The 19,219-nt window shown below is 40.9% G+C and overlaps 1 protein-coding gene across 1 annotated transcript in view; it reads left to right on the top strand.

The window, feature by feature from the left end:
* The window catches only part of LOC103370538 (CMP-N-acetylneuraminate-beta-galactosamide-alpha-2,3-sialyltransferase 1), an 81,555-nt gene that overhangs the window by 53,064 nt on the left and 9,272 nt on the right, over positions 1-19,219 (top strand). Inside the window, exons 3-4 of the mRNA XM_008299631.1 lie at positions 2,426-2,619; positions 18,191-18,370. Coding sequence (XP_008297853.1) covers positions 2,426-2,619; positions 18,191-18,370 — 374 coding nt within the window. The remainder of the gene's footprint in view (positions 1-2,425; positions 2,620-18,190; positions 18,371-19,219) is intronic.

Raw genomic sequence — 19,219 nt, 5'->3', positions numbered from 1 at the left:
AGGACCCGTCCATCGCCGCTTGCGGCTTTAATTTGAATTTGGCACCTTAACGAGCACCCTGGTAATGTTTTTGTACTTGTGGATCTTAGTAGATCGATCATAGAAACATTTCTGTGTCACCTTCAACACAGTGCAGACTAGAAGTCTCCAATAATCAAGACTAGATTAAGATTAAGTTTAGTTTGAGTCATATGAGTTTATTAAATACCTTCAGCAGGATCCATAAGAGCATCTCCAAAGTGACAGATTTATGCATGAGTAACAGTGCTAACTTCATTAATTATCTATAATTATAACTTAAACATGACATGGAAACAGGATCAAGTCAGGATCTAACAGCAGGTCACACTGTGGACTTTTCTCCACATCAGACAGGTGAGCTGACACATAGAAGCTTGAGCCGACGTGCACTGCTTATGCTACCACGTAATGCCGTCAGAATGACACATATCCCGTGTCTGGAAAGAGCACAGAAGTTGGGTTTTTGTGTCTGCATGCTATGCTTGGAGCTACATCCAGGAGGTCATTAACCCTGGTTTGCGCAAGGACTGGAAACATTTGGCCTCGCTCTGTTCAGAGGTCGCAGCCTGTAGACACCAACAACATCTGAGGACCTCCTGGTTAACATGTTACTGCTCTGTTTATTCTGTACAAAAACTAAGTAAATGAAACATTCACCTTCATGTTGAACCATTCCTGCAGAATAAATAACTTACTGGAGTGTCTGCTGCTCGTAATTCACTAGAGTGCTTCTTTTACAGCCACCTGGTCCTAGTGCTGTTCATGGGTGTAGGTTTCATTTGAACACTGGGGGGGACGCATTAAGCAGGGAGTTTGGGAATCTTCCTCCGGAGGATTTTGAGCAACAAACACTTCATTTACAGCATGCTGGTGAATTTTTATGCACCAATTTGTGCCTGCATCAAGTTATGATGGAAACGTCTTTATTTATGTAAAGGAAAACACTTAATTCAGGCACAATGAGTTCCACGTGTTCTAAATACTGATGTTTACGTCTATGCTGGTTTTGTTGTGATGATGAAACACTCTGCAAATTCTTATTCCAATCTACTTAAAGGTAATACACTATGTAAATGCATAGTCAGTCTGTTGAAGTTTTTGAAGTCTAATCTGACAAATACCGAGCTCCAGATTAAATTTGCTGTTGTCTCTGCTCGAACACAACTATCTGACAGCGCTGTCAGTGGAGGAACTCTTATCTCTGCCTCTTCCAAGATGGATTTTGTCACCAGCATGATTTCTGAGTGTCACTGCTAAATGGCAGCTTGAGAGAGAACCACTTGATTCTGAGCGACAGGAAAGGCAGATTATTACTATTATTTACTGATATTTCCATTTATCAAAAAAGTATGTAACCACCGACATCAGGCCACACGGGGACCATAAAACACACCAATCATCAAAATGAGCCTCGGTTGCTATATGCTAGAACTGCTTTAAAGAAGATTTCTTGTTTAAATCCAGTTTGTTGTAATTTGGGACTCTTGACAGCTTCATAACTAATTGCATACCAGCCTTAATTGAATTCTATCAAACCAATATATACTGTACTTTATGTACACCCTATTATTAAAGTGCAGCTCCTTAAATTAGAAAAGCCCATTCACAAAATTTATGTCACACAGTTATCCTACCTTGTCTGGAAGGCATCCAGTGCCTTAGGTATTCCCACATTCACCTCACACCATGTCCAATTAGAGGCAAGAATAGAAAAATTACTGCAAGGTTGCCTCCTGTCACTACTCATTTCAGGAAATGCTCCTCACAGAGAGCTTGATGAGGCAAGTGTCGCATATCTACGGTAGCTCGGCCAGATGGTTGGGCCTGCGCTGCTGCAAGGGAAGGGTATGACCTCCAGGTGTACCCAGGCCCTTTCTTCCAATGAGCTGTCAAAGCTTACATGTTAATGGCTAAATGTAATTTCTGTGAGGGAAAGGTTTCATTAGGTCATTGTCTGGGGTATGTTGAGTAATCGGATTTTGTTCAGATATGAATATGATATTAAAGATATAGTATGATAAAAGAAAAATCTGTATACTGTAAGTAATATTTTGTTGGACATTAATGTGATGGAAAAGCCTTCTTCATGATTTTTACACCGTGAGTCACTAAAGCTCTCCATTGAAACTCATGTGTCCATTCAATGTCCAGTCAGTATTTCTGGCTATATAGCAGCATACAGTGCACACACATTCCTACATTTATTTGCTGTCTCTCCGAGTTCAAAGCCACCAAAAACAGGCCAGACCAAAAGAGCCCCCGCAAACGGAGCTAAGCCGCCCAGAGGGTTATTTTAGAAATGCGCTAGGTGTCTCGAGCTCCGCTGCCCTTGTTCAATCACTTCTGCTTAAAGTGGCCCTGGAGCCGTGGCTCTCTCTGAGGCCTGTCTGTGCTCTGTCACCAGTGGTTGCAGTCGGAGAGGCAGCCGGCCAACTTCACTGAAGTTGTGGAGGAGCTGTTCCAAGTCATCCCTGATGAGGTGCTTTACATGGACGCCAGCCCCGAGCGCTGCAGGACCTGCGCCGTGGTGGGGAACTCTGGGAACCTCAAGGGCTCCCATTACGGCGGCCTGATTGACTCTAGTGATTTCATCATAAGGTCAGTTAACACTTCAGCCTGTGGTCTCATTTTGAAAGCAATACAGTCACACATGGTTTTTCTATTATATTGACTTGTTTTTGTCACTGACAACAGACTGACTTTTATGATTTTCGATTAAAAGTTGAGTTTCTTATATTTTGTCTCATTTTCACATGTTTAATAAATAATAATAACAGTTTATACAGCAGGTGCAACTCCAAAAGAAAATAGAATTAAATGGAAAAAATAAAAGTAATAGTGAGACAATAATGTGATACAATACCAAAGTCCATAATAAAAATAATAAATAGATCTAACACCAGTACATTGAAAGTACATAAACACTACATACACACAAGTGTTAAACGATGAGTTTGAAGATTTTGTTTGACATTGTCTGCTGAACTAGATGCTCAGAAGTCTTCTGGAACTGTCTTCCAGGTGACTCCGAATGCAGCATCTCCATATGTCTTAGTTCTACTCTGGGAGAGCGTTAGAGGATCTTAGGGATGGAGATTGGGCGTGCCTAACTAGTAAATCAAATAATATTAAAGCTTGGTTATTAAGAGATTTAAATACTAAAAGCCTTTAAAACATCATGCTCTCTGTGTTTAGTTTTGGTGGGAAGATGTTGCATTTTGAGGTTTGACATCTGAGATCTGTTTCAAGGTTTCTTTGAAGCACCAGTAAACAGGAATATGTGCATGCGGGTGTTATTTCTGAGATTGTAAAATGCATGTTTCTGAGCTAGGATTAACAATCAAAGATGGCACAGAGGTTCTTTACTTTACGAGTGCCAGCTTTTTTAAATAAGCATTAAGCTGAGCACCTCAGTTTTGTTGCTGTTAAGCTGCAGAACATTTTATGTAAGATTTTTTTTGAGCAACAAGACAGTTTGTCACTTGGGTCATCCAGTGAAAAAGAAATGTATAACTGTGTATCATCAGCATAGGTATGAATTTGGTGCTCTCATGATGATTTCCAGTGGCAGCATAAACACATTAAAAGATGTTGGTCCCACTTTGGACTCCTGAGGGACACCACAGGTGACTTCAGTTTTAGATGACACCAACTCAACCAGAAACGTAAAGACGCCATTTATATCAAAGAATAATGTAAGAACTTGGAAACACAGTGAAGGCAAGAGACTGGAGCACTTAGACGATCAGACATTTTAGAAAGAATATTCCTACCACTTCAGAGGTAAAACTGAAAGATTACGACCAAACGTTTGGGACACAGTGACACAGTTCATACAATAGCGGCAGCTGCAGTCGCTGAAAGTTGGACCAGGAAACAAGTCAAATGATGTCTAAGAAATGATTTAACTTTGACTTGTGTGCTCTCTTGCCTAACTGAGTGTGTTCAAAGTACTTGTTCTGTCTGATCAACAGTCCACAACTCAGTGTCGTGCAATTAGCAGTGAAAGAAGATTAGGATAAGCAGCAAATATTCACATTCAATTAAGCTGGAATTAGGACATTATTTTTCTTTATACTAAGAAAGTCACACAGACAATTATTAGAATAGTGTCCTGACAGGTAGAATGCTGAATTTTTACTGACGCTTTATCAACGCTGGTCATGTCAGGAGCTTTTTGAATAAAGATCTTTAGGGTTATTTTTACCTTTGTTCAGAGCTGGACTATAGAGAGGCAGCAGGGAGTGAGGGCATGGTTTGAATCAAACATGGCTTTTAGCAGCACACTCTGTGTCTCGGTGACCTGAAAGGCTCATATATTTAGCTTTCACCGAACTGAACCTGCTGAACTTATTTCATTCAATTCGCTCCTAACTTTTAGTCAGTATTTCAAGGCTCTTTGTGACTGTACGCCTTTATTCTATCTTGCCACTGTAGCACTCATTAACACCGTCTCCGACACACTTCTTCCTGCTTCGTCTTGGCCTGCGCTGAGCTGAAAGGTGCGGCTGGAGATTTCACTTCCCACATCCTTGTTCTGCACTCAATAAACATTTGAGAAAATTATTTTAACAAAGCAGCAGATGAAAACAGTAGAGTTTGAATATTCAAATGTTTATCTCGTGCCTCCGGGCAGCAGAAAACAAGAGCGGAGTTTGTCGCTCTCTATAATCTGTCACACCAATTGCAGCTCGGCAGAGAAAGAATTGGAAAAGATGGAAAACACGACAAGGAGATTTTCTCGGAGGGATTGTGGGCGTGTTCTGTTCTGCAAAACTGCTGGCTTTATGATAAAAAATTAAGCTAATTTGGATGTCAAAGGGTAAATAAACATTCTCACTCAGACACTGTCCATGCGGTATCTTCAGGCTAGACAAGCCACAGATTTGACTCTGCATTGGCAGGATAAGTTGAAACTCAGAATAAGAATTGATGTGTTTATCGAGCTGAAGACTGCAGGGGTGGAATATGCAAATTCCTAAAGAGTGGGGTGATATTCTCTTGAATTGTTCTATTATTAAACAAATGTAAAGACTAGTCTGCAGCTACTTATCTACTCCATGGGAATAAAAATCAGTCAGTGTCCAAAGATTGATTCTGCACAAAAATGAATCCCTTACAGATTATTATTATTATTGTTATTATTGTTATTATTGTTATTATTGTTGTTGTTGTTGTTGTTGTTGTTGTTGTTGTTATCAGTAATCGTAACAATAATTATTATTTACTGGGAGCAACAGCAGATGATTCTCATTTTTGAACTTAAAGTTTTAAAGCAATGACATTGATATGATATCGACCCAATAATGATTTGGGAACACACAGTCCTGTGAATGTGAGACTTAAAAAAAAAACAATGCATTTCAAATATCCGCAGTGCAATTCACCCATATCCTCTAAAGCCTCCTTTATGGATTATTATGAATATTGAACGACATTGGCCTATCGGCTAAAGCCTCTTGTTTGCTCAGCAGATTGCAGTGGAAAAATAGATTTGAGTCATAAAAGGAGACTTTCCATCTGCTTTTGACAGACAACAGAAACCTCTGTGCCTTTTGAATAATGAAATGTTATAAAGGGTATATTTGTGAATCACTGTGACACCACTCTGGTTATAAAATTAGATTGAAATTATGTTTTTGTTGTTGCTGTTGTTGTTGTTTCTTTTGCTTAAAACATTTCATCTCAAGAGAATGAAGTTCACACTATGCCCACGTCCACTGTAGATAAGAAGTAGATTTTAGACACAACTCAACAGTTTTATCTTGTAAATGTAAAAATACGGCTAACTTTATGGAGTTGAAGACAGAGATGATGGAATAACTCTCCTGTAGCTTGGACACAAACAGAGATAAGGGAGAATGATTTGGACAATAACAAACACAACAGGTTTGGTGAAGGTTTGTCTCAAATCATGATCAATTATATGTAATAGAAAGGGCAACAGAAGGTTAAGGAACTATCATAGCAAAGAAAACAAAACAAAACACTTCAGGTTCGTAAAGGTAGGTTTAAATTGTGATTTTTTTTCCTCTAAGGTAGTAATTGATAAGCTGATGTATGTGATCACTAAAAACATTTTAGCAAGGAGAGGTAACTAAAAGATTAAAAGTCATTGCAGAAATATGATTATGCTAAATCACATTAGTGACAAGATGTACCTGGGACTCTTCATGAGTCAGATAGGACTGAAGAAGGTGAAACATCTTCAAGAACCAAAAAGAGAAGTCTATAAAACACACACACACACACACAACTTCTGATGATGTTTTTGTTGACTACAACAAATTCAAAAGTATTAATTTTAATCAAAAGACAAGACTCTAAAATCCATTCATTTATTATACAGTTACAGACAGGAAGTAGTTTAGCCTACAGTGAGCAGCAAATTTAGATTTCTAACACTTAGCAATTATCATCATTTTTGCATCATCTCTGCAGTCACACAGCAGTAATTTTCACATCTGTAGGACTGTCAGCTGAAGTTGGTGTACATACCACAAGCAAAACCTTTCATTCCATCGTAGGAACTATACAATTCACCACTCGTATATCGCACATGTCTCAGAGGGTAAATACAGGGCAGTATATAGTAAAAACCTGACACCACTATCAGGTGGCATTTTAAAACTAGACACAGCAGTTTGAGCCTCTAGAATAAATGCCAGGATGCTTTGAAAGTGGCAGAAACAACCACTCGCCGAACTGATTCTGTGGGTGACAGAAGAACTCTGTTACGATCAATAGCAAATAGGTTTCATGATGATGTGACTGACACAAAGATCCTGTCACGAGAGTAACCAGAGGTCTTCTTAAATATCCAAAAGCACATTTCATGCAGCATTCTTGCATGGCTCTTAATTTATCACAGCACGGCTTTGTCAACCTGCTGTGACATGTTGCCTCCGTATAAAGCCACATTACCGCACTTATCTTCTTTTCCAGCCCCCGCTGTGACAGCAGCATGGTATTGTCTACCAATTCAATTATCGGATGACTGGGACAGCACCAAGACAAGACTTATTACTTTGCTATTAGCAGAATAGCTTCCTGCAGAAGCACGGTATGGAAATGTGCTGCTTGCTTTTTGTTTACTCTAGCCAGAGGATCACATTTGGAGTCATGCTTGGTTGGAAGCTGGGGTGCTGAGCCAAAAGGTCACCCTAGTTATTCAGGAACAAGCCGTGTAGTGTGGAACAGGCAGGGTTTTGTTGAGACCCAATGAGTTGATTGAGCTGAAGGCTGCAGGGGTGGAAAATGCAAATTCTTAATGAGTGAAGTGAAATTCCCTTGAATTGTTCTCATAATAACCTTTTGAAATCTGTTATTGAGTTATCTACTGCAAGTATTCATAAGATTGCTTCTGCACAAATGACTGCCTTCTAGATAATCCAGATAGCTTTAGAAGATACTTACTGTGAGCAACAGTGGATGACACTCATTTTCAAACTAAGTGTTTTAAACCAATGACGATGATATGATATCAACTCACAAATGATATGGGAGCACAGTCCTGTAAGCGTGAGCCGAATAAGAAAACTATGTTTCACATATCCACAATGCAATTCACCCAGATCCTCTAAAGCCTCCTTCACAGACTATTATGAATATTGAACGACATTGGCCTATCGGCTAAAGCCGCTTGTTTGCTCAGCAGATTGCAGTGAAAAAATAGATTTGAGTCATACAAAAAAAGAGTCTTTCCATCTGCCTTTGACAGACAATAGTAAGCTCTATAGCGTTTGAATGATTAAATTTTCTGAAGGGTGTGTTTGTGAAGCACAGAAAAGTCATTAAATTTAGTAAAATTAGATTTAAATTATGCTTTGTGTTCTTCTAAGACATGATAACTGATAAGCCAGTGCATGTGATCACTAAAAACACAGTTCTGGGAATCTTATCTGCTGCACAAGTGCACACTATAGCCACTCTCAGTGCAGATAAGAAGTACATTTTAGACGCAAAGTCAATGCTTTTATCTAGTAAATGTGAAAATACAGCTAACTTTATGGAGTTGAAGACAGAGATAGTGGAATCATACTTCATCTCTCTTGTAGCTCGGACAGAGAGCGGAGATAAGGGAAAGCGTTTTGGACCGAACAACAAACAAAGCCAGCCTGGTGAATGCCTATCTCAAATCATGGGCAATTATAGAAAGTGCAGCATAGGGTTGAGGAACTATAATTGCAAATATCTACTTGCATGAATACCACAGTAGAAACAAATGAGATTCAATTAGATAATGCAACTCAGTGGAGAAGGAAGAAACAAAAGACAGAGCGAGCATGTGAGTTGCTGTGAAGCCGTGGTGCTGAGCCAAAAGGTCATCCTAACTATCCTGGAACAAGCACCCCAACGTGTGGTACAGATTTCACAAAACTGGAGTAGCATGCTAAAGCACAGCGCTCCATCCGGACTGCAATTTTTGTGACATGTTGCTCTCTCTAAATGTAGATAAATAGGGAGTCGTATTTCTCATGAAGCTTAATCCTTCATAGCACTGTTGAACAGAAATTATCTGCGATCACATTCTCTCGGTGCTCCGGTATGCTCCACGGGCACGCTGACAGATTTCATTTGAAAAGAAGAAGGCTGTCTTAGATGTATGATTGTCTCATCATTTGTATTTACTCTGCTGAATTGAGGATCAGTCAAGCTTATATTCTACACGACAACGTAAGCTCTTGCAAATAACTTCATTAAGATGGATCTTAAAGCCAGCTGACGTAAAAGGTGGGCACATCGCATTTGTGACTCACAATCCCTGTTTGAAATTGCCTCTAAAACAAGGATTTTCACACAAGTTTTCTGCCTTCAGCTGTCTTCTGAATCTGCCTCTCAACCAATAATGATATTCTTTAAACTCGTTTATCAGGGTCAGAAAATGAAGTTTTTCCTTTCTCTGTAAGAGTGCTATTAACATGATGGTGAGTTCCTGGGGAACGATGAACAGCCAGAAAGCTCCTCGCAAGTGCCTCTTACCCATTAACAAGCTGTGTCTAAGGGCAGATAAGCTGCACTTTGTGTTGGTAATCAGCGCCCTGAAGCTCACAAAATCAAGTATTGAATGCTTGTTTTTTCATTACTCCTCCTCCGTATTGTTATTACTGCAGCACAGTGAGAGCTGTACCCTTAAAGAGTCATCATTGCTAAAATTTCTAATCAAGACTTCCATTTTCATTGGTGCCCAATCCACTTTGCAATCAGTCCTGTCCTTTGTTCGGTGGAACTATTTGTTATGGTTATACGAGGAACAATGGAGGTCAGGGGCTTGTTTGCTGCTTGGGCAACCCGCACTACAAATGGGTGTCACCCAGGCACTGTAAGAAGGTCAGGAACATCCATTAAATGTCCATTTTGTGAAATGAATTAGAGTGTGGGGAGTTTTTCATATAATCCGAAACATACCTCGATCTGACTGCAACCCAGCAACCTCTAAGGATCCATGGTTGCTAGGTGTTTGAGAGGTGGGTCACCAGGATGAGAAGAAATGTGTATAAATGCAGGTGTAGTGAAAAGGAGCATGGGAGCATTTTTAAAGTTCAGTTTCAGTTCGTGGTGACGGTAGCACAAGAAGAATGGATCCTCATGATCAGGCTCTGTTAAGCTGTAATATTGTTCCCACCCAAATTGTGTTTATATTGTTTTGTGTGTTAGAATGGAAAGATTTATCTTTTGTCATTATTGCATAGGAAAGTATTGTTGTGCAGTCGCTGAGTTTACATTGTTTTTCGATCACGGCGGGCCAAAGGTTAACAGTGGAGGCAGCTCTGCTCGATGTAAAGGAGGCAACACTGACCTTTACTTTAACCTACTAGCACAGGTCCTTTCTATCAACAATCTCAAAAATGCTTTTTAAACTTGTTGGAGAAAAGCAGTAAAGTACAGCTTGGCCATAGCCTCAAACTGTGTAGCTATATCAGCTTTGTGATAAAAAAAAAAAATTAAGATTTAAGAAGAACAACTAAAGAAAGAATTAAAGCTGCACTGAAACCCCAGAATGCATAGCTATCCTTGTTGCTTTGTTTGATTGTTCTTGGCAGCACAACAGCAAGCCATGACTAAAACTGTAGAGCTCAGTGAGCTCACCACGAAGGTTTGTTACCAAATGAGCAACTTGGCTGTTCAGAAGCTTGTGAAAGTCTACAAAGTGACATCCAAGTGTTTTTAAGTGCGACTAGCCACAGTGCAAGGCATTATCAAAGAGTACAAAGAGTTCCACACTGTAAATAACCTTAAAGGTCATTGTAAGAAACCAACGCAAACCCCTGTGCTGAAAAGAATGGTACAGGCCACCAAGACTATACTGATGAATCTAAGGAAATACAGTACCAACATCTCAGTCAGACACTGAACGACGCTGGTCTTCATGGACACCAACCAAGGGGGATGCCACTTCTCCAAGACAGACAAACAAAAGGTCACCTGGACAAATAAGAAAGCGTTTGGTCATGAATTATTTGGTTTGCAGAGATAAAATGGACGTACAGATGTGGCTTTTGTTTGGCGAGGCATCCAACCCCAGACAAGCATGGTGGTGGGAATCTAATGCTTTGGGGGAGTTTTTAGCAGATGGAGCAGGCAACCTTGTCAAAGTAAATGGCATCATAAGGAATGATGACCAAATTAAGAAACTGGAGGGAAACATCAGACAGTCTGCAGAAAAGCTTGCCATTGGGACCTTCTTGGTCCTTCTTGGTCCCAATGTCCAATGCCTTCCAAGGTCCAATTAGAAAGCATTGGACCTTCCAACAAGACAATGGTCTGAAACATACAGCCAACATAGTGAAAAAATAGTTAACCAAAAACAATATAAACATTTTGGAGCAGCTCAGCCAGAGTCCTGAATCCTATCAAGGATCTGTGGAGGAACTGAAGACCAGAGCAAGGAAGCCTAAAAGACCTCAAACACCTGGAGATCACCACAAAGAGGAGCAGACCAAAATTCCAGTGCAGACATGAGGAAAGATTTCCAGCAGCTATAAGAACCATCTGATTGCTGTGGTGGCAAATGAAGGCTTGTCCACTGAGAATGATTCAGGACGTGGTGTTGCTTGTATATAACAACATGAGGAAGGGTGAACGGTGTTATACACACTGCTAACATGCACATTTCCCGTGAGTATGAATAATTTTGGACTAATGAGGAAGCATTCATTAGTGCTCCCTTAGCAAGTCTGAGTGCTCATTATGTGTTTGCACATTCTACAAGCTGAGGGCTCCTTTAACAAGCAGTATGAGGTAAGGCATACTGAGGGTTGTACAAGTGTGTTTAATCCCACTTGGAAATCTGGCAAACGAACTAAACATTGAAGTTTTGATGAGCCTGCAGTGGGTTTCCTCTTCTAGCTCTTCACTGGATAGCTATTGGATCGAGCACTGATTGCAACATACTTAAGCTTGCAGAGTATTGGGCAACCTTTCATTGGCTCGCTTGGTCCACAGAGCTGGACTGCTGGAATGTCATCAGACCACACTGAGAGAGGCGGTAGATAATGTCAGCTGTGGTTCCAGGACAACTGCACCCATCTACAGCGCAGAGTGAGGTTCCAAACTGTTCTCAAAGCAACCTTGAGCTGCACATTGAGTACGACTTTAGTATTCACCCCGTTAATTACCAAGCCTCAAGCTTTAAAACTACACCTGAGACTTCTTTAATTCATCTCAAATGTTGCCTCATTCGGGCCCCTCTGCTTCACTCGTCTGATAAAAATGTACACAGTGTTCATCCCTCATCATGGTTATTAGTCAGCTGGAACTGCAAAGGCATTTTGAAAATATACACACACTCGGTGCTTACACAGCGGAGGGGTGGTAACAGCAGCAAACTGGCGAGCATGTGGAGAATTGAGACAGTACTGAAATACCACTGACCTTTAAAGTGTTAGGTGGCTATTACACGCTGCGTGATCTGGCTGCACCTTGAAGCACGGGGGCCGGGTTATGGAACACTGGGGCTCTGGGCTTTGAGCATTTTGAGTACAAATGAATAATAATTAGACAAATAGTGTCCAAACAACCTGCTGGTAGGCAAACAGCCATGACATTAAAGATGTCATTAATCATTCATCAGCGTCACATTTTTCTCACTTTCCAAAAAAAAAAAAGAAATAAAAGAAGAAAAAGAAAGAAAAGGACAGTCCCAGAGGGAAAAGTGATAGAGCACAGGTTTGAGACTTCAGCTCAATAAGTTTCAATCTCAAAACCAGCAGTTGGTTTGACTGTAAATATGAAGACATACACAACAATAAGGCCACTGTAACTAAACATAGAGGATGCGATTCTTATAGTACAATTTTGTCAGATTTAGTCAATCTCCTAGTTTGCTAGCTGTCTATTGTGTGAGACATTTTCAGGAAGTGATGTGCGGTCAGAGGAGGCCTCACCTGCCATCACGGAAAGAAAAAAATATATAATGGTAAAATCATTCAAATGGTCTTAGTATAGTATTACAAGTATACACAATATGCAAAGAAGCAGGGTAAATGTAAATAAAAAAAGACCAACTGAAAGTCAAAATTAGACTGAAGCAAAACAATAAACCCAGAACTATGGTATGAATTGGGATTTAAACACAAATCTGCTGATTTATGATACCTCCATTCCCCCCCCAACCTCAAAATATGGACTTTTGTTCATTTTTGTAAATCCCTGCTACACCACCATATACATGAGGTGATAATGGAGCTCCATTAAATGGGGGTAATAACAGCCTACGGAGCCAACTAGAAGATGGAGGAGCTCTCAGTGTATTACATATGGGAATGCTCGGCTATGACAGCGACCATTTAATGGGGGGAAAATATCTAAAATAGGTGGAAAAACATCCGGTGTTTGTGCGCAGACCTGACTCTATAAATAGGAAATAACTGATCCGAGTGTGTCCTGTGCACATTCAAGCTTGTGCACGTTTGTCAGGAAAGAGGTAAAGGAAGATGAAGTAGAGAGTGATGGTAAATCTTTCATATGCCAACTATTTAAATACACTAAGCATCTAGATATCAACAGTCTGACTGCACCTTTAGTCAGATGAGTTTAGAGCGCGATCAATAGCATCAGACTTCAAGGCCTCTCTCTTTGATTTCAGTCATCCAGCTTGACATTTTGCATTTGTATTCGCAGATTTCTTATTGCATCTTTTGGTTTATGAATCAGTTGTTTACCAGTTGTTGCTGTGGGCTCTGAGCGAGTGAGGCCGTGCGTCACCGCCGCTGCTGCTGCTGTTGATCATGTTGATACGCAGGCCAGACAGTAACTAACTTTCTTTTGATTCGAGAGCACCGGAATGAACCTGTTTCTTCACCTCACAGTATGTTTGCTTCACATTTCTCCTCCTACGCCTCTTGGTCAAATCTCCCACGTCTACTTTATAGTTTGGGAAAAAAAAACCTCAGAAATCTAACCTAACCAGCACTAATCTTTAAAAGAAATAGGGAGTGTGAAGAACAGGCTCTGCTCTTAATGAAAACAGGATTAACAGCTCTGTGTGGACTGGTGCCGAATAAAGCCACTGATCAGTGCTGTAACAGTGTCATCATAATTATTAATTATTCCCACTATCATTCAATGCAGCATTAGAAATTAAATGACGATCTGACAGCCCCCCAACCTTGAACCTCTGTTGTTTTCTGGGAGAGTCAGGTCAGGTCTGGTATCGTTTAATTTTATTTTAGCCGTAAACAACCGACCACTGAGGTGTGATGCCAGTTGAATAGATAAGCGCGGAGCAGCCGATAAGCCACATTGTCAGAGGTGCTGCAATATTAGAGCCACGCCAGCCTGTTGCACAAGAGTGACATTAAACCAAGCAATAATACACTGATGTAATGAAGTCTAATAAACTCTTAAAATATCTGCCTCGGCGATGTGTCATTAATGCGCCTTCTTTTTCTATCTGACATGAAATCATTGATGTGTTCGCCGCTGTCTGGCCGATCTGACGCCCTCTGGTAATATTCACACGCCGATCTTTAAAGTAAATCTTTGGTCAAGCCGCCTTTGAAAATACATAACAGTGCTCCAGTTTGTAATGAAATGCTTTAACTCTGAAAACCATCTGTGTGTGTGTGTGAGTGTGTGTGTGTGTGTGTGTGTGTGTGTGTGTGTGTGTGTGTGAGTGTGTGTGTGAGTGTGTGTGTGTGTGTGTGTGTGTGTGGTGGGGGGATCTCATTTACATGAATACTTGAGAGACGTCAACATTTCAATCTGACCATTATGTTGGAGTATTTTAGGGTCACTTCAGTTGAGAGGGGCTGATTGACGCTCATAATGCTGGCACTTTACTCTCACATATCGCCTCCATTCTTCTTTAGTTCTGTTTTAAATCAATGGTCAAGATTTTAGGCATCAGTACAAAAAGACCTCCACTCTGAATTTTCATCCTTCTGACTAAGAATGAGTCATCTGCCCTGGTTTCGAGTGCTGCAGACCTTCTAAGCTTTATGATTCTCCAAATCTATTACAGAAAGCCACATCAGATTCTTTAGAAAAAGCTCGATAGGCACAGAAATGTCAGTCCTAATCATTAAATATCTTTTTTTTTCTCTCTCTCACTGCAGTGTTCTGTGTATTCAGAGTATTTGTGTATTCCAGGTAGAAAGCCTTGGTTTCCTGTGCTTGAGCAAACCATCCTGCTGGTGAGATGGGCTTTTTTTTTTTTTTTTTTTTAAAGGCGCAATACATCTGCTTTAGTTTGTTTCAAGTCCATCTGGTATAAATTCCCAGTGCCAGGGGGCAGTGGGAGCTTAAGCTGAATATTGATTAGACCAGTCTGAAATATTCACCTCCTTAAAGCAGCTGACACCACACGCACCCTCAAGATTAAGTGAAAAAGAAGCACACAGAAGCAACTTAAGTTAGCTTCTGGAGCGCCCTTTACAGATTTGCATTATGGTAGCTCTGACCCCTGTAGTGAGGAGTGTCAAGATGTATGCAATCTGCAACACATCTAAAGAGGAGCCGATAATAGGGGGGAAAAAAGATGTTCAGAGACATGTCCGATCTTTTATTCAAAATGAATCGCAATTTTGAGCTGTTGATAGATAGAGACGGGAAAAAAATGATAGAAAAGTGCTTTGACGGTGCCTTTTCAGCTGTTGTGAAAGGTGTTAAATGGGATGTAGTTTGTTTTTGAGGGAATTTCAGGGGGAAAAAGAAGACAGACAGGGTCTATTGTTGTTTTCCTTTTGTGTGTCAGTAAAAAGGAACATTCTGAAGTTGTATCAAGTTCCATTAAAGCCCAATCTTGGATTGCTGTTGTCTCCCATACAGCCACATAATAGCAGAGGCGTACTGTAAATTAAGAGCTAAGAAAAGCTAATGTTACCTTGAAGTACTAACACGGAGTGAGGTGGTGCAAATGAAGAACATCTTAAGACATGCCGCAGGAGTGATGAATTCTTCACATTATGTTATTTTATATGTGGTATGGTGTTCCTTGGCCCTCATTGCTGTACTTTTTCATCTGCTCTCCACTGTAGGCATCCATTTGTTGAGCAATTTCAAAATTCCCAGATGCTGCAGTTACCATTAAGGAGGAAATCTGCCAATGTAGTTCTGTCAAAAAAATGTTTTTTCCTATTGATATATTGCACCATTAAACCTCTCACCAATTCTTTCCTTTCACACATTGCAGTTTTAGCTCAGTCAGAGCCATGAATCTGGTTTTGGTTTAGATGAACCTCCTCAGAGCAACAGAGGAACATCCAGCAACTGGTGAAATCTGCCTTTACTTTCCTGACAGAAAAAAAAAATGTATTTATTACTTGGACAGTAAACTAGTTGCTGCTTCTCCTTACACTCGATTTCAGATGAAGAGTGGACTGAACAGTCTGTGCTCTGAGTTTTGACTGAAAGCGACTCATCTTTGTCTTATGTAGTTCATATGTTTTTCCCTAAAACGCTGCAGCTCATGACGCAGTATCACAATACTTAGCACAGTGATGATAATAATCACGTCTGGTGACGCCACACACTCCTCCACCAGTAACTGGCCTTCCTGCCATCCCACAGCTGCTGTAGTAAGCTGTTGTTTTAAAGACAGCTGTTCGTCATGTCTCCTTTGTCATAAGCTGATTAAATTCCATCCATCCATTATCTATACACCGCTTTATCCTCACGAGGGTCGTGGGGGGCTTGAGTCTATCCCAGCTGACTTAGGGTGAAGGCAGGTTCACCTGGACAGGTCACCAGTCTATCACAGGGCTACACTTAGAGACAGACAACCAAGCACACTCACATTCACACCTACGGACAATTTAGAATCACCAATTAACCTCAACATGTTTTTGGACTGTGTGGGAGGAAGCCGGAGAACCCGGAGAGAACCCACGCTGCACGGGGAGAACATGCAAACTCCACGCAGAAAGATCCCAGTGCCCCCACCAGGACGCGAACCGGCAACCTTCTTGCTGCGAGACAACAGTGCTAACCACCGAGCCACCTTGCAGCCGTGTTTTTGATTAGATGCCTAATTTAGTTGACTTTACAACCTCTAACCTACTAATGTCTGGTTTTAATGGTGTATTAAGTTGTTTTAGGCCTTTTTGACTTGAGCACTAATGGTTGAAAGAGAGTTGGGACGATTAAATATGTGTTTGGAAAGAAACTGAGCAGTTCATATCATAGCACTGCGTGTAATATGAAAGGTGTCATTCAGTTATTACCTGACTCTGCAGTTAAAATGCGGCTCTTCCACGTGTTTGAAGCTTTTACTTCATTTTCTGGGTAACCAGGGTGACAAGTCCTGCCCCATCTGATATCTGATTGGTTAGCTGAAAAGGACAGACAGCTGGAAAGCAATACAATGAATGTCAAAGATGCATTCATAAGAAACATGTTTGTGAGACATTTTCTTCATAATGTAATTAAGAATGCAGCTTAGTTGTCCAGAAACATAGTTTTGGGAAGACAGGTCACAAATAAAGGTTAGCTGGTCCATAATGGAGCATCTGCAGAGCTCACTTTTCCCCGCTGGTAGAGACCAAAACAGAGCTAAAATGAGAGTGAGCATGCTGGATGTGTGAAATTAAGTAATATTATGCTATGCAAGTGTTGTATTTACAGCCTGTTCCCTTTGCCAGTGCCAATAGATGAGTTACCAATGTAAAAACAGAAAGTTTTCATTATCGAAATCTGAAAATAGATGATGTTTTAAGTGGAAAATGGTATAAATGTCTATGCATGACAATGAAAAAACTATTTTTCGCCGTGTTGGTGACTGATTAGTTGTTAAGTTTAATCATTTTCTCAACTTTTATTACACCGCATCTATTTATATTTCATACATTTTTTGGGTTTGGTTTTTTTTGCACAAACATTTCAGCTATCGGTGTATTTTCAAATGTGCAAAATCAAGGTCATTTTTTAAACCGATAGGCTACATCTTATACGCAAAGTCACAACATGAAATTGCCAAAAATATTTATCAGCTATTACTGGCCTCAATAAAGAAAGCTTCTTGCAGCAGGTCGTTCTGAGTCCTGACAGGCTCTGGCTGGAAATGTCACGTTGTTATACAGCTGTCAAGCCAGAGTCAGTAATGAGGAAGATGAAATTGCTCAGACCGGAGTGCTCCAAAAGGTGATGCTAGTCACACGGGGGGTCAGCTTCATGATTTTTCTTCTCTGTCACCTTCTACCACTGACCAAAACCAACTGCTACTGTCAAACTATGCTCCCGCCAATTACTGCTCCGGTTTGAGACAGTATTGTTGGACATAATAATGGGAATGCCTCGCCTAGCTTGCCAAGCGGTAATTGTTGAGCTCTAAATGGACGCTGGATTGTTCTGAACGGCTGTTTGGACGTCCAAAACATGGTGAAGCAGGACAAATGGTGCCTTTTGTGTTTCTCTTTCTTTACATCAGTTTTTTAATTTTTTTTCCCTCAAAATAGCGTTCATGGCTGGCTTTGCGTGTCTAAGCGCCATGTGGTTTGGCTCACTTGAGGGAATCTCAGAAATTAAACACATGGTCCATTACTACAGCCCCTTTGTAGAATAAAGGGATTAGTATAACAAAAGCCAAATGTTTTCCATCTTTGTAGCATGTGGGTGAAATAAAACTCAATTTCAACTGTCAATGAGAAGATAAAGATAGCAAAATAAAAGGGTAGCGAGAATGTGAGACATCGAGCTCGGAAACAAAATCCTCCTTCTTGTGTCCCTGCAGAATGAACCAGGCTCCCACCACAGGCTTCGAGGAGGATGTGGGAGGCAGAACAACTCATCATGTCATGTATCCAGAAAGTGCCATAGACCTGGACAACACCACCAGTCTGGTCCTGATCCCTTTCAAGACTCTGGACCTGCAGTGGATTGTCAGCGCTTTGACCACTGGCACTATTAAACAGTAAGTTACTGAACATTAAAGCTGCACTAATCGATATTTTTATATTCACCCATCCATCCATTATCTTCCGCTTATCCGGGGTCGGGTCGCAGGGGCAGTAGGCAGAGCAGGTCATTCCAGACTTCCCTCCCCCCGGCAACACTTTCCAGTTCTGCCTGGGGGATCCCGAGGCGTTCCCAGGCCAGCCGAGAGATATAATCCCTCCAGTGGGTTCTGGGTCTGCCCCGTGGTCTCCTCCCAGGTGGCTCTCCTTTTCCTGTTGTTAATCGAGGTCTTCCTAATTGCTCTTTGTCTGGTCCCTCCCCCCAGGACCAATTTGCCTTGGGAGACCCTACCAGGGGCTAATGCCCCGGACAACATAGCTCCCAGGATCACAGGGACACTCAGACGTGTCCACCGCGATAAGGTGGCGATTCATTGGGGGGCATTTTTATATTGAGAGTGGATCAAATGATAATGTGTAACCGAAAACATGTTGCTCTCAGTGACAAATTGATAGAGTTATGACCCAACTGCAGTTCTCCTCAGCTCCTCAGACTGTTTTAGTGTCTTGCATGTCACTGTTTGCTTTTTTTGGCCCACAACATGTTTTGGTTCCTCGTCTCCAGCTGCAGAAGGCAAAGTTCTGATAAACCAGTTCTATGATGCCTGACCAGCACCAACTGACAGACAAAGGTAGCAACTAGCCAGGGAATATATTTAGCATGTAGCAGCAACAGTCATATATCTCAAAGCGAGGTTAAAAGACGATGAATTTTGCATTTGCATGCAGATGGTTCTCTGTGTCTGCTGGATGTGTGAAAATGCAACAGTTTGCTAACATGTTGGAGATAAGCTTAATATTGTGAT

The sequence above is a fragment of the Stegastes partitus genome, unplaced genomic scaffold (genome assembly GCF_000690725.1).
Source record: "Stegastes partitus isolate 25-593 unplaced genomic scaffold, Stegastes_partitus-1.0.2 Scaffold1439, whole genome shotgun sequence".
Lineage (NCBI taxonomy): Eukaryota > Metazoa > Chordata > Actinopteri > Pomacentridae > Stegastes > Stegastes partitus.
The sequence above is the reverse complement of the archived record's forward strand: the minus strand, read 5'-3'. Positions and strand labels throughout refer to the sequence as shown.